This window comes from Euphorbia lathyris, chromosome 6, assembly GCF_963576675.1.
Source record: "Euphorbia lathyris chromosome 6, ddEupLath1.1, whole genome shotgun sequence".
NCBI lineage: Eukaryota > Viridiplantae > Streptophyta > Magnoliopsida > Malpighiales > Euphorbiaceae > Euphorbia > Euphorbia lathyris.
The window spans coordinates 4,999,678-5,011,223 of record NC_088915.1 but is presented as its reverse complement, the minus strand read 5'-3'; the positions used below and the strand labels follow the sequence as shown (position 1 = coordinate 5,011,223).

The window sequence follows — 11,546 nt, the reverse complement described above, 5'->3', positions numbered from 1 at the left end:
ATAGCCACATGCCGTGGCTATCACGCCCAACCGTGCGGTCGGGCGTGTGGTTGTCACGCCCGACCACACGGTGAGGCGTGTGGCTATCACGCCCGACCACACGGTGAGGCATGATAGCCACACATCCGAGTGACGGAAAGGCAAAAAAAATAGCCTTTTCCCACCCAAAACCATGAAAGTGCATTTTCGTCCTTTCACGGGGCTGGTGGTGGGAATTTGAGGCTGAATATAACAACACCCGTTGCTAAATGATATATTTTTTTGAAACAGGGGCCAAATAGTAGATCTTTAATCTTTTTGAACAAATTCTGGGGCCAAATTATATATTGTTTTTCAAACAGGGGCCAAATGATATATTAAGCCATGATTAAATAATCATATCTTGCTTATGGATTAATTTGCCACGTCATAATCACACACCATGTCTGTTACTGCTAACTCATAGCGTCCAAAAATATATTTCTTCTTCCTAATCCAATGTTATATTCATCTCTTTGAATTCCAACCAAATCCATGGCTGCGTGTTTGAGAAGATGTGGAAAAGGACTCTCTTTTTCAATTTCGAATTTGAGGCTACTCTCCACGGTTTCTCAAGGTCTACAAGAAAATGTTAAGTCTGTGAATCTCTGCACTGCTATTAATCAAGCTCTTCATGTTGCCATGGAATCTGATCCCCGGTACGTTTCTCGCTATCCTTCATTTCCATTTTTGTTGTGTTTGTGAATGCGATTTCTTTTTCATTTTTGATAACGAATTTGAAGTGATTTTTCTTGGCGTATTTGGTTTTTAGGGATTTTCGAATTTCAAAATAGCAGTTCAATTTAATGAGAAGTATCCAAAATTACTCCTAAAAGCTCCATCATTGTTTTATGATCAGGGATAATGATTGAGTCTAGATAAATGCTTAGATGTTGATTTCCTTCGAAGTTGATGGCTTAAAAAGAGATGCAGCTTTATCTTTTCCTAATTGAAGTCATTGATCATAGATGATTCTTGTTTCACATTTTCGTAGGATTAAATGGTGTGGAAATGTGATTGGTGGTGTTTGAATGGCTTTATCATTTCATATTGATAGGAATGAATCTGTGCCACACTGCTCCGATGACAGTGAGAATTCCTTTGATTTGAAGTAAGATAGAAAAAGGATGAGGGCGATGTCCTAATTCGATATTTAAGTTACCTGAGTTTAGGACGAGAGCACTAAGCAATTGAGAGACAGTGCTCCGATAACAATGAGAACTCCTTTGATGTCTGAAGTAAGAAAGAAAAAGGATTGAGGTGGGGCCATTGACCGGTAATCCCACTCTGACGCCTAAGTTAGCATAGTGTATGATGAGAGCACTGAGCAATACAGAGTAAATTGTAATAGATGTGTGTATGTACATTGACTAGAAGTCGCTATCTATTTATACAGGATAATATCGGTAGTCAGCGAAGATATTCACCCTAGCTTCCTTGGAGGACACGTGTTGGCTTCCAAATGGTGGACGTATTTTAGATAGTTAGTAATATACGAGAATTGATATTTCTTAATCCTAGGTGTGAATCAAGAGTTCTGGTCCGAAGAGAAATTAGAGTGTATCTCATTGGTTCACGTGTCCTAAAGGTGTTTTGTATCTGTAAAGTCGGACCTGACGGTCATCCTTCCTTTTTATACCTCTGTTGGCTTAAGATGAGGACACGTGTATCCTGATAGTATTTGTATGATATCACATATCAATATCTTTTCTCAAGTCTAAGTGTACGTTTGGTTCTTCTTCGTTGTTATGTTAAGGGTTTAGTTAGAATTGAGAAACACATAATTATAGCTATTCTAGGAGGAAAATCGACTTACCAGCTACGAGCAAACAGCTAAGATAAACACTAAACAGCAACAACTGAAAAGGTCAGTTTTAATATTAGTTCATTTAGAAGCTGTTTACTCTTAATGAACACTTGTACTAATTATTACCTGAAAAACAGTTAAGATGCTCTGTGGTTTTGTTTGCCCTTTGTATGGAAACTCCCATTCGAAGATTATTATTTTGTTGTCATGAAATGCCTATTTTATGCACTTACTACTCACCAAAGTTTAATGTGGATTATCACAATGAATTTGTGCTTAGTGATGAAATTTTATGTTTCTTAACATCCTTATTCTTTCTCCAGTTCTTATGTATTTGGAGAAGATGTGGGTTTTGGTGGAGTATTCCGTTGCACAACAGGACTAGCTGATCGATTTGGCAAAAAACGTGTTTTCAATACTCCTCTTTGTGAACAGGTATTTTTTCCATATTTCATTTACATGTCTACCTCCTTTTCATGAATGATTTGCATAGTTATCCTTCGAGTAGTTAGATCTTTGGAGGCACTTGTTCGCCGCCGAAAGCATTTTTAAGTGTGTATTACTGTTTTCCTTGTGAAAAAATTGTGTTGAGATGATTCTGCCTTATAGATGTGAGGGTGTTAACGAGCTGAACCGATACCGAACCTAGTTAGGCTCGGTATTGGCTCGTTCATGTGTCGAGACAAGCCTTCTCGAATTGAGCTTTGACCGACCCGAGTTTTTACCGAGCTTTGACGAACTTTAATCAGATTCATAATACATGCATACATAATTGTTAAAGGTGTGCCTTCGCCTTGTGCGCCTCACCTGGGTCTAAATCAACTCGCGCCTCTGTGTTTTTTTTACTGTTTTGTGTAAAACAAATGTTTGATTAATCTCAACCATTAATCTAATTTAAATAAGATTAATCTTAACCTTATCTAAATAATAATATCAAGACACATAACTAAATATAGAAAGACTTGAGATGGATTAAGAGCAGTCACGTAAAGAAGAGTTTCCTCCATTCCACTCAAACAGAAACGTGGCAGACACACAGAAGAATATCAAGTGACAATGAATGGTTATTAGTTTAGTAACATCAGTTAGGCACTTAGGTTAAGACGTTAAGTATATGTTAATTTCTCTATGAAGTATGAACTTAACTTAGTATTATGTTTTTATGTGGTTTTATTTTGTTTGTGTGGTGATAAGTGTGCCTTGCATTGCGCCTTGAGCCTAGGCTCCAGGACCCTTTAGCGCCTTAGTACGCACCACTGTTTTCTTTGTGAAAAATGTTGAGTGTTAAGATGATCCTGCCTTATGGATCTCTGATTCTCACAGATTATGTGTCATGGAACGAATGCCCACTGGGCTTTAAGCGTGCACAACACAGGTCCATATTACCATGTCCTGCAATTAACTCAACAAATGAGGGCTGCAGGACCACTTGGTCAAACCAGCTCTGATACCATGTCATGGAACCAATTGAACTAAAAGCTCAAGCTTATAGTTAAAGATCCACTTCATATTAATATCTGACACATGCAAATGCACATTCTTCTCCTTATGCTGATATTTTTCTTCGTCTTTCTCATATTTCACTCATTCTTTTTCTCTTTATGTAGTTTAACTATTGTCATTAAATGATCTTGCAGGGGATTGTTGGATTTGGCATTGGTCTAGCAGCAATGGTGAGTATTCATTTCAAATGTAGGGATTCTGTTGTCTCTATCACTAAGTTTTTTTGATGCATTATTCGGTAATTATAACTCTTATACCAATCAAACAGGACAACAGAGCCATTGTTGAAATTCAATTTGCAGATTACATATATCCTGCTTTTGATCAGGCAAGTATCTTCCCCATTGCCAAGTTTTCTTCTCATGCAACAATCCATATAATTGATGGAATTCACCATTTATTAGATCGTTAATGAAGCTGCAAAGTTCAGATACCGAAGTGGAAATCAGTATAATTGTGGAGGTGACCTTCAATTTTTCTCTACGAATATATATATATATATATTGTCAGATATTAATATGGATGAAACCTTTAACTATCAGCTTAAACTTTTAGATCAATTGGTGTACATATATGCATATACACACGTTGATAAATCTAATATTGTGTTTGAATTCACCAGGTTTAACAATAAGAGCGCCATATGGAGCTGTAGGCCATGGAGGACATTATCATTCACAATCTCCTGAAGCTTTCTTCTGTCATGTTCCCGGTATCAAAGTATACTTCCTTTCCCGTACTTTCAATTCTACACTTGTAACAGCTTGGTCGAATACCATATAGATTTTATCCACGCTGATCCAAGTCCCATTCTGCTTCAAAATGCATTTACATGTATTGGAAACACACCTTACTAATATAGCCCAGTCACTCCCTTTACATTTTCGAAGGATTCGATCCGTTCATGCCTCCATTGCCATCTTTTATGGTTGCTCATTGCTCAGGCCTTTCACCTGTCATGCACCTCCTCAAGACTGACTCATTACAGTACTTGTTCATTTTTTCTAGCCCATTAACTTAGTTTTTGTGTCTAGTTATTAATTTTGATTAATTTTATAAATTGATAATCAAACTAAACATAAAAAACTAAGTAATTTCTGCAGGTCAAATCGTTTTACACCTTTTAATAGAAATTGTAACATGTTTAAATGATACATTTTCCTAATTTTTCGTTACAACAACTAAGCATCCTAGATTATATCATTTAACCTGTTTATAGTGAGATGATAATATACATTTCCAACATACAGTTATGTTAATGCACTTGAGATGATTTTTCTCATTTATTTGCATTATTGCTTTATTCTACGTTCTGCTTACGGAACTTCTATATGTGCTGTGCTTCTCACGGGTTAAAGATACGTTTTTTGTAGTTTAGGTAACTAATAATAGATTTTGGGTATTTTTTTATAGTTTTTCTAGTTTTAGGGTAGTCAAATAGGGATTCCGGGAGCTTGTTTGGAACTTTGAGTCCCGGACACTTCAAATTTTTGTAAAGGTCCCGGATGTGGTTTCCCAAAGCACTGTCCCAGACAGATGTTGCACTGAAGATTCCGGGACTTAAAGTCCCGGACAACAATTACAATTGGATTTACAGCCCACCTTCCCCACCCACCTCTGTAATATTTCGAAAAAGAGAACCATAAATCCTTTCGGAAATAGTACCAAGACAGAGCTAGATTCCATCAATCCTTTTGATTTGAAAGTTCGACCAGAAGCAGTAAGGTTTGTGAAGATGGCGAGAGACATATGGTCCATGAAATGGAATGTTGTTCTGTTTTATCTTAGCTCTGTTTACTTTCATTGCGTTTCTTCCAAAAGCATGTCCAGGATTTTAAGTCCTGGACGCACTCTTTCGCAGAGAAAAGCTTGTCTGGGACTTAAAGTCCTGCACGCTTTACATTAATTTAAAGCGTCCGCGATTCAAAGTCCCAGACACACAACTCCGGGAGTCAAACTCCCGGAAACTCTATCTGACTACCCTAAAATTAGAAAAACTATAAAAAAAAACCTCATGTCTTGTAATTATTTTGCTTCACTACCATAAACGTATCTTTAACCCTGCTTCTCTCTCTAAGTGCTCAATCCACAGATTATCTCCATTTCTTCTATTGCAGGTGGTTATCCCTCGGAGTCCACGGCAAGCGAAAGGATTGTTATTATCGTGCATAAGGGATCCAAACCCTGTTGTCTTTTTCGAACCAAAAGTAGTGTCCCGTTCTCAGAATTAGCCTTCATGTTTCAATTAATAATTCCTGGTTTAACATCAATGAATGCCTTGGATTTTTCAGTGGCTATATCGCTTGGCAGTAGAGGAAGTACCTGAGAATGATTATATGTTGCCTTTGTCACAGGCAGAGGTATACTTTCTTCTATCTTTTCGAAAGAAGGTTGTACGATTTTGAGTCTGAAAAGGACTTGTAATTTTAGGTGATCCGAGAAGGCAGTGACATAACTCTCGTTGGTTGGGGAGCACAACTTTCTGTCATGGAGCAGGCCTGCATCGACGCCGAGAAGGTAAATTGCTAGCCAATGTTAGGGCTGTAAATGAGCCGAGCCGCTCATGAGCGGTTTGATGTTCGGTTCATTAAAAGCTCGATCATGTTCGACTTGATATAAAAACGAGCCGAGCTTGAGCACGGAGAAGCTCGCGAGCTGGTTCGATTATAGATTCATGAACAAGCTCACGAGCAAGCTCGATTATAATATTTATGAACACGATCGTGAGCAAGTTTGGTTCGATTATTTTTCTTAATAATAATATTTCTCGAAAGGGGAAATGTAAAACAACATAGTTTTGTGTAAACTTTAATTTTCTAGATTTCAAAACTATGTAGTTTTGCGTTAAAGAAATTTCAAATGAACATAATTAATGAGATGTTCACGAGCGAAGTTCATGAAATGAATTAACGAGCTGCTCGCAAGCAAAGCTCGTGAACAAGCTCGCGAACAGCTCTTGAGCAGCTCAGGAGAAGAATGTTGAGCGCGAGCTCGTCAATTTTCTGACTAGCCGAGCATGAGCAGACCAAACTTCGGTAGATAAAACCCTACTCTGGAATCCATGATTATGGACCCGAATATGAAACTTGGAGCATTCAGAGATGCTCTCATTATTCCCAATAATACAGGTCGGGACGGTAAACGCCTCATCTACATGCTGGCCAATATTTTCTTTATGGCAATTGCTACCTAACTTCTTTCTTCTATAGACATGATGCTCTTAGGAGAGATTGATATATTTTCAATCAAAAAAGACTTTGGCATTCCCTCCTTGGGGGATGAATCGAGACAATTTTGAATCGTACAGATGCTCTCATTATTCCCAATAATACGGGTCAGGTTTGGTCGGTAAACGCCTCATCTACACACTAGCCAATATTTTCTTTACGGCCATTACTACCGAACTCGTTTCTTCTATACACATGATGCTCTTAGGAAAAGTATGATATAGCATTTCACGTTAAATTTCTATACATTTTCAATCAAAAAAGACTTTGGATGAATCGAGATAGTTTTGAATCGTAGCTCTGGACCGAAACTAAAATAACAGAAATTTAGAAAAAACAAAATGAGAAACTTCTATGAATTTACTTTCTTTGCTACCTAAAATATAATTTGGTGTGACCCATGAGTTTTTGCAGGATGGAATTTCTTGTGAACTTATAGACCTTAAAACGTTGATACCTTGGGACAAAGAAACAGTAGAGGCTTCAGTTAGAAAGACAGGAAGACTTCTTGTAAGTTCATTATGCTCTTCAAAAATGTGCTTCTGATTTTTGAAACTGTGAGCTGTGTTGTGTATTATCATTCAATTTGTCGCGTCTTGTAGATTAGTCATGAAGCTCCGGTAACTGGAGGTTTTGGTGCTGAAATCTCTGCGTCTATTGTCGAACGTTGCTTCTTAAGGGTAAGAAACTAATCATTAATTCAATATAGAGATCCGTTTGATTTTTCTCTATATGGATATATTTCGATGACAATGATTTCGTTTGGTACTTCACCGATTTTATCTATAGATTAATGTTTGTGGACTATGGCCACTTTGACATTGCTTTTCCATAGCCTAAAAGTATCGTTTGGTAAATAAAAAACTGCTTTCTTAAAAGCCGGTAAAACTGCTTTCAAGAAAAACTACAATTTGTAGCTTTTGAAGAAAACAACTTTCACAACTTATCGGAAAAGTTGATATTAAAATTTTGGGTAAATAATTTATTAGTCTCTACATTTTACCTAACCGTTTATTCTTCATATTTTAATAATACCTTGTTTAATTCTTAACTTTTGTTCTATTTAATAGATTAGGTCCTGTTTTTTTGAAATTAAGTAAACTGAATTAAATGTCACTGAACTGAAATGATAATATTAGACTTTAAAAATAGCAATAATTAAAATAAATAAACTTAATAATAATAATAAATAATGATAAATTAACGAACTGAACTGAAATTACTAATTCTGAAATTAAGTGACAAAAAACACGGCCTTAGTCCCTTATCGGGGGACTAAACTTTTTAACAATTCAAATATTTGAGGGACTAAACTATTTAATAGAACAAAAGTTAAAGGACTAATATGAGAACTAGACAGTGTATTAGTTAAAAATATAGTAACTAATAAGTTATTTACCCAAAAAAAAATTGGATAAAAATAGCCCTAACTTTCAATATAACATAATATGTATAATTTTTATTTTTTATTTCTCGACTTTTAGAATTTACATCGTGTATTTACCAAACACTTATCTTTTTTTTTTTTCACTATTAGCCACAACAATGCCAAACTGACCCTATGTATGATTTGGAATTATCTGCTGGGTAGCAGAAATGTTTTCGTTCTCAATTCGGCTAATCTTTAAAGACATGAACAGTGGCTAAACCTTTGAATGTCTTTGCAGTTGGAAGCTCCCGTAGCTAGGGTTTGCGGTCTCGACACGCCTTTTCCTCTCGTTTTTGAGCCGTTCTACATGCCTACGAAAAACAAGGCAAGTAATACAGATTTGACAATTTGAAATATCAGCATTCTGTAAATTTATATTTTGTTTGCTCTAATTGAGGCTTCATTTTGATGCAGATAATAGATGCAATTAAATCAACTGTAAATTACTAGCATTCTATTCCAAGCTGCTGAATTTAGGGCTCAACAATCTTGTAAGCAAATGTCCTTTTGATTTCATATATAGAATAAGAACACTGACCACTTAGAGGTGGCAAAAATACACACGACCCGATTATATGACACGAAATTGACACATAATTTTAATGTTTTGGGTTTAGCTTAATAGTTAATGTGTCATTTTTGGATTAAATGCATCATTGGTCACTGAACTTACATGGTTATCTCAAAAACGTCACTCAACTTTGAGTTTTGTCTCAATTAGGTCACTGTAACGATTTGAGTGATTAAAAAACATTGAAGTAATGACATAAGTGATACGTCAATATGAAACAACTCTTATTTCTAACCGAAATGACACATTACATCCATATATGCGCCTCCTGGTTATCACGTGTCGATTATTTTTATGAAAAAAAAAATGAAAATTTAGTTTTTTTCATAAAATACCCAACATATTGCTGTCACATTTTGTTTTGACCAGAGATTTGAGTTAACTCATGTTGACGTGTCACTTATGTCATTAGTCCGATGCGTTCTAACCACTAAAATCGACGGAGTGACCTAATTGAGACAAAACTCAAAGTGAGTGATTTTATTGAGACAAATTGAAGTTGTATGACCATTTTGAGAAAACCATGTAAGTTCAGTGACTAATGATGCATTTAACCCGTCATTTTTGGGTTGACACGCAAATTTTTAGGTTGGGTCAGGGTTGATGTGCAAACCCGAAACCGACACGAAATGCCACGAATTTTTAAAATTATTGTTATATTCTCTCATATTTTTATATGTCACGTTATTAATAAAGATAATAAAATTATAATTATTACATGCAAATATGATTCGAACCTTCTAAATTATTATAAAAACATTACATGACCCGTAATATGATATTAACGGACTTTTCAATGGTTAATATAAACATACTAATCTAAAAATGACATAAAGAATTTAAAAATAATATCATATTTCTTATCTTTTTAAAAGTTATCATTAATATATATGCGTAACAAAATGACATATAATCCGAAAACACGACACTAACACGAACCCGAAAATGACACGAACACGACTCAAACACGAAATTGTCAGGTGACACTGCTGCTCTCTGGTTATGTATGGGTAGGACTGTAAATGAGTTGTGTTGTGTTGTTCGACTCAATTTATAAACGAGCCCAGTTTGAGCATAGAGAAACTCAGCTCGAAAGCACGCGAGCATGCTCGGTTATAGGTCATGAACAAGCTCGGTTATAATGTTCATGAATACGCTCTTGAGCAAGCATGGTTTGATTATTTTTTTTAATAATAGTATTTCTATAAATGAGGAAATATAAAACAACGTTTTGTAGGTTTCAAAATTATGTAGTTTTATATTAAAATAAAAAGTCAAATCAATATATAATCATAAACATAATTAATGAGTTGTTCGCGAGCGAAGTTCATTAACAGAAGTAACGAGCTGCTCACAAATAGAATGTTGAGTTTAAGCTCGTCAGTTTTCTAATGAGTCGAGCATGAGTAGGTGAAAGCTTAGTGGCTCGGTTCGATTATAACCCTATCTATGGGTGCTCAATTGATGTTTTTTTTGGTGTTCTTACAGAAAAGATTTAAGCAATTTTTTTTGGTGTTCTTACAGAAAAGATTTAAGCTTCATAACAGTACGTACGATCAGTGGATGCTCAAGCCTCCTTTCCCCTCGATGCTGGGAAGAGCTCCAACTATTTATCATGGGAAAATGTGAAAATAAGACAGTAGTATGAGCTTGTAATCTGTATGTGTATGTATATTAATCCAGCAAGTAAATCAAGATTTATTTAATATAATTGCTAGTAGTTCACTTCATTTTTTAACATGTCCAGTGAAAATAACTACTCCCTCCGTCTCATAATATAAGTCGGTTTAGAAAGTTTTTTTTTTTTTTTTCCAAAATACAAGTCATTTTGGTTTTTTAAGAATTTTTAGTTTAGTTTTTTGATCTAATCATTAAATTTTATCTTAATCTATATGTTTTTAAAAATTTCAATGTTTATTGCCCAACCATTATATGAGAGATTTTTTTTTTTAAGTTAACCAATGTAAATTTATTAATTAGGTTTTACATTAATTGTATTTTTTAATTTGTATAAAAAATCTTTAGAATTACTTATATTATGGGGCGGAAGTAGTATAACATAATAAAGCCGTCGCTTTTGAAATGATTGAACGCCATAAAATTTAGAGAAAAATAATAAAATAAGGCTTAATATATTTCCAGCTCTTTCAATTTATCTCGAACTGTAACTGATCTTCCAAACTTAGACTTGTGATAACTAACCTCCTCAACTTGTTTATTTGGAACAAATAACCCCTTAAATTGTTCAATTGGAACAAAAAACTCCTCAAGTTGCTTATTTAGATCAAATAACTTCCAAACTCTAGAAAACATTCAACATAATATTACATAAGAAATAAAAGGTTTCAAAATATCGGTTGCTACATCTAACTAATCTATTGATACATTAACTAAAAGGACATAATATTACATAAGAAATAAAAGGTTTCAAAATATCGGTTGCTACATTTAACTAATCTATTGATACATTAATTAAAAGGTAAAAAAAAACTTCCGAGATAACCTATTTAATGGGCTATTTGTTTCAAATAAGCAAGTTGAGGGGCTTAGTTGTCACAAGTTTAAATTCTGAGGGTCAGTTGCAGTATTGAAATAACTTGAGGGGGCTTGAAAGATATTACGTCTAAAAATAAACTATGTAATTTGGCCATTTTTAATTAATAGTTTAAAAGTTTGCAAATAGAGATTTTATGTTTTTTTTTTTTAATTTAACCATAGCATCCACCATTATTACTTATTTTTTACTCTTATGTAAAAGTCATTATTTTTCTACTTAATTTTAATACATATATTAGTCATTTTTACCTATATATAAAAATTATTATTTTCCTACTTTATTACATGTATTAATTGATATTGTAAGAATTATTTCGTGGAAATATCATTTACACATGGATCAATGTCACAATTCGGATCTGAAAGATTTAGAGGAACTATCTGATCTGATGAAAGAAATATTCTTTAGAGATGCGAATGGAACCCTTCAGCCAC

General features: G+C 34.6%; 1 protein-coding gene across 1 annotated transcript; it reads left to right on the top strand.

Moving 5' to 3' along the window:
• The first annotated feature begins 415 nt into the window (after positions 1 to 415).
• Positions 416 to 10,285, top strand: LOC136233104 (2-oxoisovalerate dehydrogenase subunit beta 1, mitochondrial). Its single transcript, XM_066022670.1, has 14 exons — positions 416 to 677; positions 2,149 to 2,260; positions 3,463 to 3,498; positions 3,597 to 3,656; positions 3,733 to 3,790; positions 3,951 to 4,048; positions 5,446 to 5,535; positions 5,620 to 5,688; positions 5,759 to 5,845; positions 6,970 to 7,065; positions 7,158 to 7,235; positions 8,223 to 8,309; positions 8,399 to 8,475; positions 10,080 to 10,285. Exons 1-13 carry the CDS (start codon positions 514 to 516, stop codon positions 8,432 to 8,434), a joined length of 1,071 nt encoding a protein of 356 aa, XP_065878742.1. The 5' UTR covers positions 416 to 513; the 3' UTR covers positions 8,435 to 8,475; positions 10,080 to 10,285.
• The last annotated feature ends 1,261 nt before the right edge of the window (positions 10,286 to 11,546 follow it).

Coding starts and splice junctions, on each gene's coding strand:
- LOC136233104 (XM_066022670.1), top strand. CDS start 514: ATGGCTGCGTGTTTGAGAAGATGTGGAAAAGGACTCTCTTTTTCAATT. Junction 3,657..3,732: donor TATATCCTGCTTTTGATCAG/GCAAGTATCTTC, acceptor ACCATTTATTAG/ATCGTTAATGAAGCTGCAAA. Junction 5,536..5,619: donor TTGTCTTTTTCGAACCAAAA/GTAGTGTCCCGT, acceptor TGGATTTTTCAG/TGGCTATATCGCTTGGCAGT.